Source organism: Arachis ipaensis, chromosome B7, assembly GCF_059453495.1.
Source record: "Arachis ipaensis isolate K30076 ecotype BB chromosome B7, ASM5945349v1, whole genome shotgun sequence".
In the NCBI taxonomy this organism is placed as follows: Eukaryota; Viridiplantae; Streptophyta; class Magnoliopsida; order Fabales; family Fabaceae; genus Arachis; species Arachis ipaensis.
The window spans coordinates 20,470,783-20,493,121 of NC_142442.1; the positions used below are offsets into that span (position 1 = coordinate 20,470,783).

A 22,339-nucleotide genomic window follows, 5' to 3' on the forward strand; every position below is an offset into this window, starting at 1 on the left:
AGTTTAGTGATATAAGAAAAACATTAAAATCATTTTCTTATGGTACGTTCAAAAGTTTCGCACATCCCACCAACCCCTTCATCTGAGTGCTCACCTACCACCACAACCAAAATAAAGCACACGATGGGTTGCGCTCTCCGTGACTCTGTCTTCTCTTCAATTCCTAACACAAACAACAAAGTCAGACTCATCTTACACCGAACACCGAACACCGAACACCGTCCACACTTTTCCATCATCTTATGACATCACATAGACACATACTTCCCCTCCTAACTCAATTACTATTTACTAATGCTCACAATCACAATGTGTTATATAAAACGTTCCTATTCCACCAATTTGAACAAAAATATTTGTTAAATGAGTAACGATCACGAGTTTTAATTCCTTTTTTAATTATTTTTTAATATTTAAATAAATAAAAATTTAAATATATATTATTTTTAAAAATATTAACAGGTAAGAATTTAAAACTTTTTTATTTAAAAATTAAAAAAATCATTAGAATGACGAGTCAGGATATTTTATTATTTTTTTGTTAATATTCAAAATATTAATTTTCTTTTTTATTAAAGTATTAAAAGATTAAGTTATTAATGTATTAGTTTAATTTTGAATGTACTAAGTTTTATATAATAATTAAATCTGATTTATATATTTAGTGATTTGCTAATTTATAATTTAATATTTGTATAAAACTTTTTTATCACAGAAAAATAATATAAAAAATTGAATCTTTAATACATATATATTATGTAAACATGAAACTTTTAAAAACTAACTTATTTTAATAATTAATCATTATTTTTTCTTAATCTTTATTCATCTATTATTTTATCAGGCGATTATGATTGGGTACAGGAGAGATAATTTATTGCAAAATCGTGCTTAATAATCTTTGCAAACGTCAAACTCCATCCGTACAAAACTTGTTTTAATAAAAAAAATTCCAAAGATACATGATTTGCTATTAAAAAAATTATAAAATTATTCAATAGTTTTTTCTAATAGAGGAATAATTAATAAAAAATGTTAGGAGTCAAACGTATTAATTAATTTAAGTATAAGGTAAATATTAAAAAATATTATTCACTTAATATTCATTTAATAATTAGATATTAAATTAATCATTTTATATATTTTTCTCTAAAACAAAAATTTTTAAATTATTAAACTAATTTAATTAAATTTGTTACTAAAATGAGTTAGCCATATAGCATAATCGGATTTTTATGTATACATAAAATTGTTTATATTTATTAGGACACAAAATTCAGAACAAGTAGTCTGTCTCCACAACATATTGAGTACATGGCGATGACCACAAGCTCCACCTAACCCCAACCTTACTCTCCAACTATTTCACTAACACTCTTCTTCTCCTATATAACCCCCTAAACCCACACAAACATTTCTCCATTACCAAATAATAACCGCCAAACACACCATTTCCAAATTCCATAAAAACTCTCCAACCATGGATCTCCTCCTCCTGGAGAAGACTCTGGTCGGCCTATTCGTCGCTACAATTCTTGCCGTCGTTATCTCCACCCTCCGCGGCCGCAAATTCAAGCTTCCGCCGGGACCCTTTCCTGTTCCCATCTTCGGTAACTGGCTCCAGGTCGGCGATGACCTCAACCACCGCAACCTCACCGATCTCGCCAAGAAATTCGGCGACATCTTCCTCCTCCGCATGGGGCAGCGCAACCTTGTCGTTGTTTCTTCCCCTCACCTCGCCAAGGAGGTTCTCCACACTCAGGGCGTCGAATTCGGTTCCCGCACCCGTAACGTCGTCTTCGACATCTTCACTGGAAAGGGCCAGGTAATTAAATTCCAATCAATAAATACTTTTTTATATAAATGGCTAATTTTAAAGAGGATCTTTTGCATATTATTTTTTTATTGTTTTTGACTTTAGTAAGTAATGTTTAAAAATGTGAATTAAAAATTTATTATTAAATTTTTAGACTAAATAAATTGAATTGAAGAGTAAAAGTGCTGGTAAAGTGTTTGATGTTTTTTATCTAAAAAAAATATTTATATATTGGTAGGATATGGTGTTCACCGTTTACGGTGAGCATTGGAGGAAGATGAGGAGGATCATGACGGTGCCGTTCTTCACGAACAAGGTGGTACAGCAGTACCGTCCCGGTTGGGAAGCGGAGGCGGCCAGCGTGGTGGAGGATGTTAAGAAGAATCCAGAAGCCGCGACGTCCGGGATAGTGCTGAGGAGGAGGCTGCAGCTGATGATGTACAACAACATGTACAGGATAATGTTTGACAGGAGGTTTGAGAATGAAGAGGATCCATTGTTTCAGAAGCTTAAGGCACTTAATGGTGAGAGGAGTAGGCTTGCTCAGAGCTTTGAGTATAACTATGGTGATTTCATTCCTATCTTGAGGCCTTTCTTGAGAGGTTACTTGAAGATCTGCAAGGAGGTTAAGGAAACCAGGTTGAAGCTCTTCAAAGACTTTTTTGTTGATGAGAGGAAGTAAGTGCTCTCATCTCCATCTCTTTTCTTTTATTTAATTTTCCTTTTGCCATTAGTTTAAATTAATTCTAAAAACAAATTTATCGGTTCAGTAATTAACTCATTCATTTCTTTAAATAAAAGATCGAATATTCAAATATAAATTTGTATATGTAGCAATTTACTTATCAGCGACCGCAATAGTAGCAGGGCATAATGATTGAACTTGAGATAACCTTAATTTGTGGTGTTAAAGTGCGTAGCTGAGCTGCGATCTAGTGTACATTTTTTGACCAATCTAATCTTGATCGTGATACTATTTGTGAGTATAAAAGTGCCATATCATATACTCAAAACCATTTATTCAATATTGAAAAATATGGGGTCCCATAGATAGATACCTCAACAATGGAGTATAGGACAACTCAGAAATCTACTTTACTATGTTACCTTTTGTGACTTTTATTTACACTTTCACATGACTTCTTGAATTAAGACATGATAAATTGATCCTAGAACGACGAAGGGAAAAAGGCGAAAAGCTCTTTTGCTTTTGTGTTGTACTCCTTTTCTACCGTTATTCAACTTTGGTTTGGTCGTTTTGGATTTTGTATCATTTGCATTTTGTTTATTATAACAAGAGTGGCTGGGAGTCTTAATAATTTTAATTACTACTTTTAAAAAATATGAGCAATGCTAGGGGACCAGCAACTTTTGTGATTGGTAGCCATCAAATAGCCATCAATGATGATCTAATGGTGTGAGATTGGTGTGAGATTTCATCCAATGACTCACCTTTCTCTGCTGGTTACATGCTGGCCAAAATTCAACAAAACTGCTGGTCCCCTAGATTTTTCCAAAAAATATTTCAACAAATCAAGGTTATATAATTTTTGCATTGCTTTTAAATAAAAGATAAAAGAAACAAATGTTTATTATTTTTTTCCAGAAAGTAGAGTGTAACTATCGGTATGCGTAGACTAAACTGTCAATTGAAAAAAGAAAACATAGATACATAGAGCCGTGAGTTATAGGTAATTTAATTATTAATGTAGTAATTGGTTAGAAGTTATTTGTTATACGCAAGTCATATGTTGTTAATTAATTAATTAAATTAAAATTAAATTAAATTTGTATGAAAACAGGAAGCTTGGAAGCACAAGGAGTTCAGATAACGGGGAACTGAAATGCGCCATCGATCACATTTTGGATGCCCAGAAAAAGGGCGAAATCAACGAAGACAACGTCCTTTACATTGTCGAGAACATTAACGTTGCTGGTAACTCCTAATAACATGCTGCTTCTTCATTTTTTTAATCATTAATTATAATTTTGTCTTCCTAATAATTCTCACGACGTGAATTTTTTTATGCCATATTTTCAATGCAGTCTGAGATAAGATGTTATTTTTATTAAATTATGTCACTATCAAAACTCATAATGTGTTTACTTCTTCCATTGCCACATTTTATCAACGGAGGAAAAAGGAACACGTAGATATATGCAATAGTTGAATTCATAATTACTTATACAAACTTTAAAACAAAAAACATTGAATACAAAGCGGGGTAGGTGAATGCTTCAACTGTGTGGTGCACTCATCCCTGGCCATAATTATTAATTATATTTTGTTGTCTGAGAACTCGTGCTTTTATATCTTTGAACTAAACCTTTATAAATAAAAAATAAAAGATTCTATCATTATCATTCCATTCACAACTTTTGATAAGTTATGACTTTTTAAATTATTGGTCCACCAACTCTGCAATATTATTTTACAAAACATAATACACTCTGTTTTGACTTTTATTAGAGCTAGTGGATCAGTAATTTTGCAATTTATTTACTCGTATTTATATTGCCATAAGGATATAAAAATTGCAGGAGGACTGATTCAGTTACCTTATTGCATAATTTAAAAGATTCAGCCACGTTAAGTTTTCACAAATCCAAAGAGTTTAGTTGTCTTAATGTGGTAGTAGGTGACATATAAACCAAATTTGAATGGTGCCTTGGACCTACCACCACCAAGTTGCACAAGTTGGTTTAGATTAATTATAATGTAAGATAAGAAAAGTAAGCAATAAAATATTTCTGATCGAGTTGAGGGGTAGGTGGCTAGAAGGTGGTGTTAGTATTTTTTATTTTATTTTATTTTGAAGGGTGAAGAGCATAGTATTGTGAAGTGAACTAGGATGTTGTAGATTGAGATTCATCTAGAGTAGTGAAATGAAACCAATGTTTTCCTACTTCCAATTTTAATAAACGATTTATTATCTTAATAGATCTTTTTAAAAAAATTCTATAAAATATATATAACTTTTTATTTTATTTAATATTTAAGTATACTTATAGCATATTATGTCATTTAAGTGTATAGTTTTTGGAATCCATGAAAAATCAACCTAACGTTCATAAGATACCTTTACTTAACTATCCCACTTTAAGTTAATTAATTATTAATGAATTGTATGTCATACCTAATGGTTTCACCAACGCATCCAATAGTCAATAAGTTGTGCGTCAAATTAATTTCACTTGACAAATTAAATAAATTCAAATACTATTTTTTAAGTATATACTATAGTTGATTTTTTTTTTCCCTAATGTAACGTGTTTTGTTAACAGCAATTGAGACAACTTTATGGTCGATTGAATGGGGAATTGCTGAGCTAGTGAACCACCCAGAGATTCAGAAGAATGTTAGGGATGAAATTGACACAGTCCTTGGACCAGGCCACCAAGTAACAGAGCCAGATTTGCAAAAACTCCCTTACCTCCAAGCAGTGATCAAGGAAACCCTTCGTCTCCGCATGGCGATCCCACTCCTCGTCCCACACATGAACCTCCACGACGCCAAGCTCGGTGGCTATGACATCCCGGCAGAGAGCAAGATCTTGGTCAACGCATGGTGGCTCGCAAATAACCCCGCCAACTGGAAGAACCCAGAGGAGTTTAGGCCCGAGAGGTTCCTTCAGGAGGAGAAGCATGTTGAGGCCAACGGCAATGACTTCAGGTACAAGTCACTGATAACAATACATGATTGATTGTCTGTATAAAATTTTATTACATTGACGGTGCATATTAATAGAATCCCATGGCAATGTCTTTAGGTATCTTCCCTTTGGTGTTGGAAGAAGGAGCTGCCCTGGAATCATCCTTGCATTGCCAATTCTCGGAATCACTTTGGGGCGTTTGGTCCAAAACTTCGAGCTCTTGCCGCCGCCGGGGCAGACCAAGTTGGACACTACTGAGAAAGGAGGACAGTTTAGTTTGCACATACTCAAGCATTCCACCATTGTGGCAAAGCCAAGATCATTCTAAGAAGCCTCACATGAATCAGTGGACCAATGCTCTTTGTTTGTTATATAACTTTATTATATATTTTTTCCCCCTTCTTCCTCCTTGATTCCCTTTTGTGTCTGTACTGTATCAGTGTTTTAGAGACTGCTTGAAAAATGGGCATGTGTCTTGAAATGTCATTAGCCTGCAATTTGGGTAGGTTAACAGTAACTCTGCTTGTTCCCATTGTAAATCTCTGAACTTGGAATTGATGGGTTTGAGATGATTTTGGAATAATTCCAGAGTTTTACGCTAGCAAATTCTTTGGTGCGATAATTCTACATAATCTTGTCATGTTGATTTTCATATGCAAATATTTTGCCCTTGATATATTGACAATATAAAATATTTATCGAATCATTTAATTATATTTATTTTTTTTAGATAACTATTAATACAGTTAATAAAAAAAATAATTATTTCTATTAATATAACATTATATGTGTTCTGAACAACTATGAATAATTATAAATAACGAGAATTCGTCTACCCCAAATCAGGCGTTACTGAATTGGAGTTTTTTGGTGGTAGTCGTAACCAACAGCCATCAGCTGTCACTCCAGCAGTAGCAGATGTAAAATCTGAAAGGTCGGATTCCCGCATCTTCTTGTCACGATGTAATTTCTCAATTATGAATGATCTGCAAATGATTAGTCCTTTCTCGAGTCTCCTAAATCCTCATGACCATACCTAGGAGGTTGTGGTGATGATAAACTTTATCCAAACCAAAGTAATTATTGAAAAACCTTAGTTTCGAGGGTTTTATGACATCATGCGAGAAACATGCATAACATAAGTTATGCCAAATCAGGAAAACAAAAAACAAACGATACAAACTTCAGCCTGAGGCAATACATGTTCAACAAATACCTATAAAATATATAAAATGGGGGCTTCAAGGCAGGTAAGGATATATCTACTAAGCACTCAACTGACTTAAGATTTGGAGTCTTATTGCAGGTTGCCCTCCCGGCTTGGTTTGTAAACAATCGATATCGGGATTTCGAATTCTCATAAATATGTAACCCAATTTAAGTATGAACATTTGGCACCATCTGTAGGGATTTCGAAATTTTCTTACCACCATGGCTGAATATAAGATCCAATTAACCATTAACCCAAACACTCCACATAAAGAGACACTTCATAAGAATGGTCATGAAACTGATCTCAATTCTACTGACGAACACCAAGTTTTTCCAGGGTTTGAAAATGGCACAGGAGAACGCCACATCGTTGGCTTGGGACTACAGGATTACGACAACGCAATGCAAGAGATGTGTCATAAGATGCAGGAAATGCAGAATAAGATGAAGGAGCTAGAACATAGGCTAGAAGAATGCTTGCAGTCCTGCAGGTCCCGGTCTCGCAATCGTACGGCTAGAGATTGGTTGCATAGTCGAAAAAGAGTGTCCTCGGAAAGGACCCGAGGTTATCAGCATGATGACGGTTACCCGCAAACTTGTAGAAGATCTCATCGTCATAGGGATGAATGTGACGATCGTGATAGACGAGGGAGATCTAATTCCCAGTCCGCCCAATCCAAAAGGAAACAAACTCCAAAAAGGAGTCCAAGCCCTAGGCGACATAGCGGTTCTCGAGAGCACATGATTATGGGGCAAACATCGTTCATGTCGCATGCTTTGCAAGTCAGATTGTCCAAGAACTTCGACAAACCAACGGATCTGAAGTATGAAGGGAAGTCTGATCCTCAGGAGCACATAGATGCTTTCGAAGCTAGAATGAACCTAGAAGGGGTGGGAGATGCCATAAGATGTAAAGCCTTTCCAGTTACACTCTTAGGGCCTATAATGGCCTGGTTTAACACCTGCCGTCAGACTCTCCTCATTTCACGGTATCAAAATCAAATTCCTTGCTCATTTCACAACTAGGAGAACCTAAGCTAAGCACCCAATCTCTTTGCTTGGCATAGAACAGAGGACCGAGGAGAGCATCTGGGATTACTTAGATAGGTTCAACAAAGTTCTTTTGGAAGTCAATACCCGAACTTCTGAGGTTGCTTGTCTCTGTCTTATAGCAGACTTGCTTAAAGGAGACTTTAGAAGACACCTTACTACAAAAGACATAAATTCTATGGAGAAAATCCATCAAATTGCCCTGGAGTACATGAGGGACGAGGATGGTTTGACAGTGGTCTCAACAAAACAAAAGAATCCACTTCCCTTATCTAATAAGGCTGAAAACTCGGGACAGAATACCTTAAGAGCAGTAGTTCCTCGTGTAGGAAAAATTTTCACATATACACCATTAGTGGCATCACTAGCAGAAGTTTATCAACAAGTATCACATCGGGTATATTACCCAAAGCTAGATAGATACGACCAAAAACTTCATTGAACAAATCACAATACTGTGATTACCACAAATCTTATGGTCATAGGATGGAAGATTGCATAGACTTAAAGGATGCTTTGGAGTAGGCCATCCAGGATAGAAAACTTTCGAAAATCGTCCCACACATTAGGCCGCCTCGATGACAAATGATGACGAGGATCGAGAAGCAAGGAACCCCAGAAGTGCTAAAATTGGCGAAAACCAAGATGCCACTGCAAGAGTGGTAGTGAATGTGGGGGTAGGGAGGAACGGTTTAGAAAAAACCAAAAATGCAATCAAGAAGGATGTCAAATCTACTAGCTCCAAAATACTGAAAAAATACAAAGTTTTCCAACCGTTCAATTCACTGCCGAAGATTAACAGTACACGAAAATGGAGGATGACGAGCCCCTAGTAATCACGGCTAGGTTGGGAAACGGGATTGTAAGAAAAATATTGATAGATATTAGGGTAGACTTAAATTTGTTGTTTAGGAATGCATTCAATGCCTTGGGACTTAATGATCAGCATCTCAAACCCATCTACCCAGAGTAGTGGGGTTGAGAGATCACTACATTAAACCTAACGGAGCTATTGACTTTTTGTTCACAATTGGAGAAGGATCGGAAGCTCGGGTCATACAGGCAGTTTGTAGTTCTGAAGATTCGACGATTTAATAACGTGATCCTTAGACGAAAGACATTCAATGATCTTTGTGCCTTTATTTCTACCAAGTTCTTTGTTATAAAGTACATAACGGTAGAAGGTCGTGTAGCTACGATTCGAGGAGATTGGGTAGCTGCTATCAAAGGCAATACTGTGAGTCTAAATTTGAGGGATAAGGCCAAGGAGTCCACAAGGGTGTTTCTGGTTGACTTGGACTCCCGAGTTAAAGAAAAACGAAAGCCAGAACTTGATGATAATCTGAAGAAATTCCAAATCGGGTATGAAGCTGAAAAATACACTTTCGTTAACAAAGACCTACCTTATCCCTTGAAGTCGGAACTGTAAGAGTTTTTAAAAGGTAATGTCGATTTGTTTGCTTGGGAACCTTTCGATATGCCGGAGATTGACTCTGCGTTCATGTCCCACCAACTTGTTATTGATCTCTCATACAAACCAGTTTTGCAGCGACGTCGTAAGACGTTTCAAGACCGGTCTAACGAGGTCAAGAGACAAGTACAAGGACTGTACGCTGCCTTTATTAGAGAGCTTACGTACTCAACTTGGTTATCCAACGTTGTAATAGTAAAAAAGTCCAATGAAAAATGGCAGATGTGTGTTGATTACACTAATTTGAACAAAGCCTGTCCAAAGGACCGTTTTTCTCTACCCAACATTGATAACATGATTGACTCTTCATCAGGTTATTGGATTCGAAGTTTCTTGGATACATATAGTAGATATAACCAAATCTCGATGCATCGGCCTAATGAGAATAAGACTACTTTCATAACCCCAAAAGAAATTTATTGTTATACTAAGATGCCTTTTGGTTTAAAAAATACAGGAGCCACTTATCAAAGATTGATGGCTAAAGTGTTTAAGGAGAAGATCAGAAGGAACATCAAGGTCTACATAGATGAGATGATGATAAAAACCAAGTCGGATCGTGGCCTCATAGCTGATCTGCGAGAGACCTTCAGTAACATTCGACTTTATAACATGAGGTTACACCCGATAAAGTGTGGTTTGGAGCTTGGAGAGGAAATTTTCTCGGATTTATGGTGACTCAAAGAGGTATTAAAGCCAAATTGAATATGTCAAGCCCTCAAAACCTTAAAGAGATACAAAGGTTGATAGGTCGGTTAGCCGCCTTGTCAAGGTTTCTCGGAACCTTGACCGAAAAGGTGAAACCTTTCTTTAAATTAATGAAGAAGGGAGTAACTTTTGAGTGGATGGAGGAGTGTGAAAAATCATTTTTGCACTTCAAAACTTTATTATCTTCTCCTTCTGTCCTTGCAAAGCCAAAACTTGAAAAACCGTTATACCTATATTTATCTATCACTGATAAATCTATGGCTTCAACTTTAGTGATTGAGGATGACAATAAGCAACAACGACCTGTGTATTTCATTAGTAGGGTCCTTCAGGGTCTTGAACTGAGATACTCAAGTTGAAAAAAACTTGCTTTTTTAGTACTAATATTGGCACACCATTTACGGCAGTATTTCCAAAGTCATATGATAATCATTCGAACTGACCCAGCTAATTAAAAAAGTTCTGCAAAAGGTGAATTTGGCAGGACAAATGATGGGCTGGGCGATAGAGTTTTCGCAGTTTGACATAAAATATGAGCCACGATCAACTATTAAAGCACACAAAATGGTGGATTTCTGGCCGAGATGACCTATTCTTCTTCCAAGCTACCGATTTGGGAACTACATGTTGATGGGACATCCCAGACACAGTACGGGGGTGTGGGAATCATCTTAACTCGGGGAGAAGAAGTGGTCATCGAAGCATCTATTAAGTTCGATTTTTCGATCTCTCAAACAATCAGGCTGAATATGAGGCTTTAATTGCAGGTTTGGTATTGACAGCTGAAGTCAAAGCAACCGAGCTGACTGTATACAGTTGATGGTAATCAATGGCTAAGAGAAGGGGGGTTGAATCTTAGCCCCTTTTTGATGAATATTAATTTCTGATTTTTCAAAGAACTTTAGGAGATATTTCTGCTTTTTGTCTCGTGACGAGTTGAGAGACGCTTTTGTTTTGTCTCGTGCCGAGTCGAGAGATATTTTTGTTTTTGTCTCCTGATGAACAAAAACAGAGAAAGGAGTAGAAAAGAAGAATGAACAACAGATATATCCTAGTTCAGTCACTAGGTGCAATGTGGCCTACATTCAGTCTCCATCACAATAATGATGGAATATCACTATCTCTTTTTCAAGATTACAAACACCAATTCTTCCCTAGGAACTACCCATTCCTATTTGGGACAAATCCAGATTCTAACCCTAATCTAAACTTGACTTGGACTCAAACCAAGCTTTCAATCGCAAAGTGCTAATCCAACTTCCAAGGGAATCCCCACAGGATCATGAAACACAATATACAGATGTACAAAGAAACTCTGAGACATCTATGTCTTTTTCTCTAATATTGATCACTGCCCTTTTTCTCTCACTGGCTTTTTCTTACAAACCTCACCATGTTTGCCTTTTTCACCATGAGACTCAGACAGACAATACTAAGAAAAAAGAAAAAAAATGAACAACATTGAAGGAGAAGAACTAAGGAAGCTTGGGTAGCTATGAGAACTCTGTGCTTTCACTTTATCTCCTTGATCTCAACCCTTGGCCGTTCACCCTTAATATAGAAGGGGAAGCTTCCAAGGTTGAAACCGGTTCAACCAAGCAACTTCTTCTCCAACCAAAAAATAGCTTCGGTTCGGACGAAGAGAAGAGAGAGGGAAAACCAAAAACCAACATGCATGTACCTCTCTCAACCCTTTTCATTAAACTCCTTCAATCTGAACCCTTGATCTTGTCTTTGGCTCCAAGAAAGGGTTCGGACCCTTGATGATCTTCTGACCCAACACAGCTCCTTGCTTTCCATTTTTTCTTCTTCCTACGTATAGCTCGGTGGCTACCTTCTTTCTTTGATGAACAAAAATGGAAGTGAGCTTTTGCAACTGAGATCTTCTTCTCTGACAGAGGTGGATTGCTTCTATTTTTTACTTCGAAGATCTTGAAGCTCTTCTTCAAATCCTGCCTTCAACGGCAAAAATCTTGCCATGCCTTACTTCAGATCTTCCTTCTTCATAGCCTTTCTTCCATAGGCTTCTCTGTCACTTTTTCTTTTTCTTCTGATAACTTTTTCTTTCTTCCATCTTCTTTTCTGACTAATGATATGACCAAATGCAAAGAGAGAGGAGAGATAAGAGAGAAAAGACTTTGGAAGTAATAAATGGAATTAAACCCAATTAAATTCTTAGTTCCAGTTACCAATGCATAGAGTAACATATGGATCTTTCAACGTGAATTAATCAAATTAAATTTTAACTTCCTGTTACCAAGGCATGAACTTAATTGAGTTAAAATTTGAAATCCATTAGTCCATAGGAGTAGGTAACCGTAGCATGCTTAATGTCCTTGGGCCACTTCCTTCTTTTTCTTTTGCTTTGTCAATATTAGTCCATGGGCTTGTGATTTGGGCTTGTCTCAATCTTAAGGTTCAGCTACTTTGATGATTTAATTTGCACAAGGCTAAATTAATTTATTGATCAAATTGGGCTGTTCTAGCTTTTTGGCCCAATAGGAAATTAATTTATTCTTCCTGCACACTAACAAAAATATCGACCAAACAATTGGAGGTAATTTAATTGTTTAAACATTAATAATTTTCTAATTTATATTTTAATGATGTTTGATCATCATTTCAATTAGATTCAAGTTTTTCAAACTCAACAATCTCCCCCTTGATGACAAACATTATTAAAACTGAATTGAAAGGATTAGGATTAGAAAACTTCCCTTTGAAGATTTTTACGTTTTCTCCCCCTTTCTTTTGTTCAATGTTCTCCCCCTTAATGTGTGCCTAGTTACCAAAAAATATTCAAGGAAGCAACACTTGTATGCATGCTCTAAAAGTTCCAAAACGATAAAAATTTCAAAACATGGAACCTTTAATAACAGAGCTATATTTTATCAAGAAAAATGTTTATACTTGAGCAAACACATTCATCAAAATAATCAAGGCTCAAGTTGATATTAATCCATTAATACAGAGTGCTCAAAAATAAAGATTCAAAACAGAGCACAAACAGAGCAAAATAATAAAACAGAACATACAAAAATAATAAAACAAAGCAACCAGCAGCCCCAATTTCAATTTTAATTCAGCCCTATTTTCAATCTTTTTCTCTCCCTTTTGTCATCAAGGAGGGACGTCCTGCAAACAAAATATAGAAAAGCAATGCAGTCCATAATATTTAAAACATAAATAGTATCAAAGTAATTAATTACAGTCAATAGTTCAACTGAAAATAAGTTCAAAGATAACAAAATAAAAGTGTTCAGCAGCAGACACATTAGGGACCAAATCTTAGGCATCAGAAGACTCAGCATCAGATTCTAGAACATCATCTTCTTTCTCGGAATGAGCCATGTCCTCATCAATGGAATCCAAATACTTTAAGAGCAAGTTTACCCTTTCATGATACTTAAGCTAAGCATTTCATTTTGCAATGCAAGCTTTCTAGCTTCTTTGCTGGATTTTACCATTTGCTTGGACATGGTAGCAAACTCCAAGAGAACATCTTTACCTTTAGCATGTTGCGGTACACCATCATCTTTGATTGTGGACAATTTATTCTCAACAGGCTCATTACTCAAATCAACATTAAAATGCTCAATCAAGCAAGTCAAAAATATACCATATGGCAAGTTATTCCTTTTATCACTTTTCACACAGTCCCGCATATGACGAATCATAAAGTAAGCTAAAGATATGGGAATGGAGTTCAAAACAACATAAAGAACAAGGGTGTCACAAATAGCTACCTTCTCTGATATGATCCCTTTTTTAGGAGTAAAAGAACTGTCATTAATGTTAGGAATAAACCTTCTCTTTTAAAGCAAAATCATTAATGAAAACGGTTTTCAAAAATTAATTTGAATTTTTAAAAACATTAAAACTAAAAATACAAGCCATGAAGAATGACAAAAGATTAAAACTGACATGACTTGAAATGGAGTAAAGTGATGGCATGTTGAAAAATTAATTTCAAAGATTAAAAGAGTTTTATGATTTAAAGATAATGAGCTCATATCATGTGAACAAAGTTTGTCTTACATAGACCCAAAAGGTGGTTACAGCATGCTGGGCAATAGGACACAACTCTTCATTTTTAATCCATAAATTTTCTGGGCTTTATACAAGTCTTCCTTTGAAGAGTTCATCACTTGCCCAAATTTGTTTCCCTGCTGCCTACGAGACAAAAACAAACAAAAGCATAAAACAAATCAATTATTCAATAGAACTTAAATCCATTATCCCTAAACTGTTTCTCAATGAACAAAATCTATCTTCACACAGAGGTTTAGTGAAAATGTCAGCAAGTTGCTCTTCGGATTTCACAAATTGGATATCAATAGTACCCTTTTGCACATGTTCCCTAATAAAATGATATCTCACTTCAATGTGCTTTGTTCTAGAGTGTAGTAGTACAGGATTTTTTAAAATGTTTATTGCACTTATATTATCACAAAACAAAGGTATACTATTGATTTTCAATTTATAATCTTCCAATTGAGTTTTAAGCCATAAAAGTTGAGAGCAACAAGCAGCCGCAGAGATATATTTGGCTTCAGTCATGGATAAAGCAACCGTGGCTTATTTCTTGCTAGACCACATGTTGAGTGAGCTTCCAAGGAAGCAACACATTCCAGAAGTGCTTCTCCTATTCACTCGGTCTCCCACATAATATGCATCACAAAATCCTACTGCACAAAATTCATTAGATTTTGGATACCACAAGCCAAGATCACATGTGCCTTTAATTTATCTAATGATTCTTTTAATGGCCGAAAGATGGGATTCCTTTGGGTGAGATTGAAATCTAGAGCATACACCCACACTTTGAACAATATCCGGTCCAGAGGATGTAAGATACATGAGAGATCATATCATTCCTTTATACTTTGTTTCATCCACATCTTTCCCATTTTCATCTTTGCCAAGTTTAGTGTTTGGATGCATAGGAGTTCCCATTAGTTTGGAATTTTCAAGATCAAATTTCTTGATTAACTCTTTGGCATATTTACCTTGGTGAATAAAAATACCACTAGGAGTTTGTTTGATTTGAAGACCAAGAAAGAAAGTTAATTCTCCCATCAAACTCATTTCAAACTCACTAGTCATAAGTTTTCCAAACTCTTCACACAAGGATTCATTGGCCGAACCAAACACAATGTCATCCACATAAACTTGAACAAGCAAGATATCATCATTAGACTCTTTTATAAACAAAGTAATATCGGTGGTACCCCTTTGAAAATTGTTTTCTAACAAGAAGGCACTTAGCCTTTCATACCAAGCTCTTGGAGCTTGCCTAAGGCCATAAAGAGCCTTTGAGAGTTTAAAAACATGATTTGGAAACTCTTTGCTTTCAAAACCAGGGGGTTGAGCCATAAATACTTCCCTATCTATAAAGCCATTAAGAAAAGAACATTTGACATCCATTTGAAACATTTTAAAACCCTTATGGGCAGCATAGGCAAGAAGCAACCAAATTGCTTCCATTCTAGCTACCGGGGCAAATGACTCGTCAAAGTCAATGCCTTCCTTTTGGTCGTAACCTTGGGCCACTAGTCTAGCCTTGTTACATACCACACTACCATCCTCACCCAATTTATTTTTGAATATCCATTTTGTACCGGTTACCTTTTTACCAATTTGGTACAAGGGTCCAAACCTCATTCTTTTCAAATTGGGATAGCTCTTTTTTCATGGTTTCAACCCATGAGGGGTCTTCAAGAGCTTGCTTCACATTGATAGGTTCCAATTGGGACAAGAAGGCAGCATTGCTTGGTTCCATTTAGTTATTGCTTGAGGATCTAGTGGTTATGCCTTGTGAAGGATCACCAATGATGAATTTATGAGGGTAACCCTTAAAAAATTTTCATTCACGTGGCCTTTGAGGAATGGTTTTTCTTTGACTAGTTTCAGTTGGCAGCTCTGTTCTGGATTCTATGGCTTGTTCAGGAGACAAAACAGAAATGTCTCCTCCATTCTGAAGAGAAGTTTCTGGATAGACAGATTCAACAGCTGGGACAGATTTGGGATTTTCTTGATTGGCTTGATGGTTCACAACAGTTTCATTACCTGCATCATCATCAAACACAGCACTTGGAATAGATTTAGAATCACAAAAAGATACATGTATGGATTCCTCAATTGTTCTATGTTCTTTGAGGTAAACTCTAAACGCTTTGCTAGTGGTGGAGTATCCAACAAACATTCCTTCATAAGATTTTAGATCAAATTTTCCAAGATTTTCTTTATTGTTAAGAACAAAACATTTGAATCCAAAGACATGGAAATACTTAAGATTAGGTGGGGTTCCTTTCCAAAGCTCATATGGAGTTTTCTTTAAACATTTTCTAATGATGGTTCTATTTAAAATATAACAAGCTGTGTTTACAACTTCAGCCCATAAAAACTTTGGAACATCATTTTCACAAAGGTGCCCTAGTCATTTCTTGAAGGCTTCTATTCCTTCTTTCAACAACCTCATTTTGTTGAGGTGTTCTTGGGCATGAAAAGTTATGTGCTATTCCAAGTTCATCACAAAAGTTTTCAAAATCTTGATTTTCAAACTCCTTTCCATGATCACTTCTCAAGTGGGCAATTTTTAAATCTTTTTCATTTTGGATCTTTTTGCAAAAAGAGGAAAAAGCATAGAACACATCATTTTTGTGAGCTAAGAAAAGAACCCAACCAAATCTAAAGTAATCATCCACCACTACCAAACCATAATGTTTTCCTCCCAAACTTTGTGTTCTAGTAGGACCAAAAATATCAATATGTAACATTTCCAATGATCTTTTAGTAAAAATTCCATCTTTGGATTTAAAAGATGATCTTACTTGTTTGCCTAGTTGACAAGCATCACAAGTAATATCTTTATCAAATTTAATATTTAGAATTCCTCTAACTAAATTCTTTTTAACAAGCTTAGAAATTTGGTACATGCTTGCATATCCCAATTTCTTATGCCAAAGCCATTTTTCAGATTCAAGAGAAGTAAAACAAGTTACTTTTTTATCCTTTAAATCCTCTAGAGGTAATCCATACACATTATTGCATCTTTTTTATTCAAACAAAATATCACCGGATTTTTCACAAATAACCAAGCAATCCAAGTTTCTAAAAATAACCAAATATCCAAGATCACACAATTGGCTAATGCTTAGTAGATTGTGCTTTAATCCGTCAACAAGCAAAACATCATTAATAAAAGAAGAGTAGTTCTTACCCACTTTACCTATGGCCACTATTTTTTCTTTTCCATTGTCACCAAAAGTAACAAAGCCTCCATCATACTCATCAAGCTTGATGAAGAATGTTGTCTTTCCGGTCATATGCCTAGAGCACCCACTATCCATATACCACATGTTGTCTTTTCTCTTGGATGCTAGACAAACCTACAAAACAAGCTTAAGTGACCTTAGGTATCCAAATCTTTTTGGATCCTTTGATGTCAAACCATCTTCTTTGCCCCAAACTATTATAGTTACAAACAATCTTGTAAACTTTGTCACCAATCATTCTTTCACTTATGAAGCATTGAATGGGAAAATGTCCATTCCGATTGCATAATCTACAAAATTTTGTGTTGCTGTTTTTTAAAGCTTGTTGGGTTTTGAAACCTTATGTCATCCGAAGAGGATGCCATGTTGGTAAAAGAAGGTTTTTCAATAAATTTTTTAGATTTGTAAAAACCCAAACCAATTTTATCATAAAGAGGTTTTTGACTAGCCAAGAGTTGATTTAACTTTTCAGAACTTTGAGCAAAGCTGGCTAAGTCTTCTTTAAGTATTTTTACCTCTTTATGCAGCCACTCATTTTCCTCAAAATAATTTAGATTTGCAATCACAGAATGATGATATTCACAGCTCTTAAGTTTAGCTTTCAACCGCTTGTTTTCTTCAATAAGATCAACAACAGTTTTAGTTTTTCTTAATTTATCTTTGAGAAAACTATTTTCTACTTTTAGAATGGTAACTTGAGATTCAAGATCATAGTTTTCATCTAAGAAGCATCTGATTTTTTCAATGAGATGATCTATCATAAGATGAAGGTCTTCAGTTGATGGTTTAGGAAATATTACCTCATTTACTATGTCGGCCATGAGACAAGTTTGGGACTTGGTTTCAGTTTCTTTTTCTTCATCCGAATCATTCTCCAGGTCTTCCTATGATGGCATGAGTCCTTTCCTCTTTTCTCTTTTCGGTTTGTCCTCCTTCTTCATTTTTGGACAATCAAACTTGAAGTGTCCAGTTTTTTTACAGTTGTAGCAGATCACTTTCCTCAGGTCCGTCTTTGGTTTTCTTGAACTGCCTCCTTTGTTCCGTTCCTTCAGCTTCACCATTTTTCTGAATTTCTTAGCAAATAAAACAAAGTCATCGTCAGATAAATTATCACTGGATTCATCATCTAGAGATTCAGTGACTGATTTGAGAGCAACTTCTTTCTTTTTTATATTTCTCTTTAAATAAGTGTTTTCAATAGCAAGTAAGTTTTCTCTCAGATTATCATAGGTCATCTCATCAATACCACTACTCTCAGCTATTATTATAGCTTTGGTTTTTCACTCTTTAGTGAGACATCTCAATATTCTCCTCACAAGCACAGATTCTGGATATCTGATTCCCATAGCATCCAAGCCAGTGATGATAATGTTAAATCTTTCAAAGATTTCATCAATTGTTTCTCCTTCCTTCATTGAGAAAATTTCGTAGCCTCTGTTCAGCATATCTATTCTGGATCTTTTGAGTTGGGTTGTGCCTTCATGAATGACTTGAAGCTTGTCTCAGATTTCCTTTGCTGTTGTGCATCGTGATACCCATCAATATTCCTCGAAGCTGACCGCACAGTTGAGTAAGTTGATAGCTTTAGCGTTGAGCTCTATTTTCTTTCTGTCATCTTCATTCCAATCGGCCTCAGCTTTGGGAACAACCACTCCATTAGCTCCAGTGGTGGTTAGAAATTGTGGACCTTCCAGGATTATCTTCCAAAGCCTGTAATCTACAGACTGAACAAAAATCTTCATTGTTTCTTTCCAGTAGCTGTAGTTTTTTCCATTGAGGAATGGGAGTCTGTTGCTTGACTGCCCTTCTGTCAGAGTATAGGCCACCAGATTTGAGCCACTATTAACTGTCATCAGGATATTTTCTCCAAGTTGCAAAGCTTGATCTGTTTGAGACCAAGCTCTGATACCAATTGATGGTAATCAGTGGCTAAGACAAGGGGGTTGAATCTTAGCCCCTTTTTGCTGAATATTAATTTCTGATTTTTCAAAGAACTTCAGGAGATATTTCAGCTTTTTGTCTCATGACGGGTTGAGAGACACTTTTATTTTCTCCCGTGCTGAGTCGAGAGATATTTTTGTTTTTGTCTCCTGATGAACAAAAACAGAGAAAGGAGTAGAAAAGAAGAATGAACACCAGATATATCCTAGTTCAGCTACTAGGTGCAATATGGCCAACATCCAGTCTCCATCACAATAATGATGGAATTTCGCTATCCCTTTTTCAAGATTTTAAACACCAATTCTTTCCTAAGAACTACCCATTCCTATCTGGGACAAATCCAGATTTTAACCCTAATCTGAACTTGACTTGGACTCAAACCAAGCTTTCAACCGCAAAGTGCAAACCCAACTTGCAAGAAAATTCCCACAGGATCATGAAATACAACATACAGATGTACAAAGAAACTTTGAGACATCTATGGCTTTTTCTCTAATATTGATCATTGCCTTTTTTCTCTCACTGGCTTTTTCTTACAAACCTCACTATGTTTGCCTTTTTCACCATGAGACTCAGACAGACAATACTGAGAAAAAGAAAAAAAAATGAACAACATTGAAAGAGAAGAACTCTGGAAGCTTGGGTAGCTATGAGAACTCTGTGCTTTCACTTTCTCTCCTTGATCTCAACCCTTGGCCGTTCACCCTTAATATAGAAGGGGAAGCTTCCAAGGTTGAAACCGGTTCAACTAAGCAACTTCTTCAAATCTTGCCTTCAATGGCAAAAATCTTGCCATGCCTTACTTCAGATCTTCCTTCTTCATATCCTTTCTTCCATAGGCTTCTCTGTCACTTTTTCTTTTTCTTCTGATAACTTCTTCTTTCTTCCATCTTTTTTTCTGACTAATGATATGACCAAATGCAAATAGAAAGGAGAGAGAAGAGAGAAAAGACTTTGGAAGCAATAAATAGAATTAAACCCAACTGAATTCTTACTTCCAGTTACCAATGCATAGAGTAATGTATGGATCTTTCAATCTGAATTAATCAAATTGAATTTTAACTTCCTGTTACCAAGGCATGAACTTAATTGAGTTAAAATTTGAAATCCATTAGTCCATGGGAGTAGGTAACCGTAGTATGCTTAAAGTCCTTGGGCCACTTCCTTCTTTTTCTTTTCTTTGCCAATATTAGTCCATGGGCTTGTGATTTGGGCTTGTCTCAATCTTAAGGTTCAGCTACTTTGATGATTTAATTTTGCACAAGGCTAAATTAATTTATTGATCAAATTGGGCTATTCTAGCTTTTTGGCCAAATAGGAAATTAATTTATTCTTCCTTCACACTGATAAACCCCGATTTCGTGGTTTATCTTGTGCTTATTTTAGGGGATTTTATCACCTTTTCCCACATTTATTCAATGAAATAGCATGGTTTTGTAATTCTCCCTTGAATTGTGCTTAAGTATAAAAACATGCTTTTTAGGCCCTTAAATTGGTGATTTTAATTCACTTTAATTCTATTCGATGCCTTGATGTGTTCGTTGAGTGATTTCAGGTTCATAAAGAAAGTATTGGATAGAAGGAATGAGGAGAAAAGCATACAAAGTGGAGAATGCATGAAGAAACAAAAGATTGGGAATGCATCAATGGGCGCGCACGCGCACAAGTCGCGCACGCGCAGAAGTGATTTTTCATAGAGACGCGCACGCGTACATGCTGAGTCCGCGCGGATGAAGAAACAGCCAATCAACGCGCACGCACACATGGCGCTTACGCGCCGATACTAGCACGTGACCCACTTAAAGGCAAAATGCTGGGGGCGATTTTTGAGCCGCCCAGGCCCAAGTCCAACTTATTTCTGAGTGTATTTCATGCAGAATTAAAGTCCAAGCAAAGGGGGAGCAATTAGTTAGTCAACATGAGCCTTTAGTTAGTTTTCTAGAGAGAGAAGCTCCCTCTTCTCTCTAGAATTAGGTTAGGATTAGGTAAAAATATCTTGGATCCATGTTTAATTCCTTGCTTTCATCTTGGTTCTTTTACAATTTCTCACTTCTACATCTTGATTTTCTTACTTGTAATGTTAATTTCTCATTTTGCTTCCTTTTGTGATGATGAACATTGTGGAGTCAAAATTTTTTTTAATGCAAATTTCATGTTTCTATGTTTCTTTTATGTTGATCTTGCTTGCTATTGTTGAGTTCTTGCTTATGATAGTTATGGTTCTCCTTAATTTTAGCATTTTGTGATGTTTACTTTTATTGCACATTAGGTGTTTGATATAATACTTCCTATAGTTTTTGAGTAGTTCTCTTGACCCTTGGCCTAGACTAAGGGGATTGGGTGATCTTAAGTCCTTGGGCTTTGTTGAATTGGTAATTTTAGAACCCTTGGGGATCAATTTGATAACCATTGACTCTAGCCTACTACTAAGTCAATTAGTAGCTAGGTTGGGACTTATGGATTGATGTTGATCTAGCCATTTGACGTACTCCAAGCCTAGGAGTGGACATTACGTACTTAAGGCTTTAGTGAGTAGACCTAATGAGCTCGGTTCTGCATAATTATCAATGTTTGAATTGTGACAAGGATAATGATCTCAATTACCTAAGTCTTAGCCAAGAGTCCCTTATCTTGCTTCTTTTAATTGCTTGTTTGATTTACTTTTCTTGCCATTTATTTTATTGCCCTTTGACGTTAAGATTTTTGCCAGTAAAGAATTTTATAAAAACAGTCGCGTTGTAGATATAGTCTCTAAACCAACAAAAATCCCTTCGTACAAACGTTTTGGTTGTCACAAGTAACAAACCCCTAAATAAATTGATAACCGAAGTATTCAAACCTCGGGTCGTCTTCTCAAGGAACTGCAAGGAAGTATGTTCTTATTATTGGTTATGGAAGTTGTAAATTGGGGTTTTGAGAATGAGGAACGAATGGTTTAATTAGCAATTAAAGTAAATGAAGAACAAGTAATTTAAATGGCAAGTAAAATAAATAAATGACTGTAAATAAATTTTTGGCAAGGTATGAGAAATTGGAGGTCCTATCCTAGTTACCTTATCAATGATGATGAAAATTGTATCTTAATTCCACTTTGTTAACCTTTACTAAGATAAAGGAAGGTTAAGGGATTAATTGGTTTGATCTTCGAATCCTATTTATTTCCTAAGAAAAGATTGGGATTATTGAAGTTCAATTTAATTAACAAATATAA

The 22,339-nt window shown here is 35.8% G+C and overlaps 1 protein-coding gene across 1 annotated transcript; it reads left to right on the forward strand.

The window, feature by feature from the left end:
- The first annotated feature begins 1,227 nt into the window (after positions 1–1,227).
- On the forward strand, positions 1,228–6,075 carry LOC107608857 (trans-cinnamate 4-monooxygenase). Its single transcript, XM_016310609.3, has 5 exons — positions 1,228–1,825; positions 2,055–2,494; positions 3,619–3,752; positions 5,102–5,489; positions 5,587–6,075. Exons 1-5 carry the CDS (start codon positions 1,481–1,483, stop codon positions 5,795–5,797), a joined length of 1,518 nt encoding a protein of 505 aa, XP_016166095.1. The 5' UTR covers positions 1,228–1,480; the 3' UTR covers positions 5,798–6,075.
- Positions 6,076–22,339: the final 16,264 nt, after the last annotated feature.

Coding starts and splice junctions, on each gene's coding strand:
- LOC107608857 (XM_016310609.3), top strand. CDS start 1,481: ATGGATCTCCTCCTCCTGGAGAAGACTCTGGTCGGCCTATTCGTCGCT. Junction 1,826..2,054: donor TCTTCACTGGAAAGGGCCAG/GTAATTAAATTC, acceptor ATATATTGGTAG/GATATGGTGTTCACCGTTTA. Junction 2,495..3,618: donor TTTTTTGTTGATGAGAGGAA/GTAAGTGCTCTC, acceptor GTATGAAAACAG/GAAGCTTGGAAGCACAAGGA.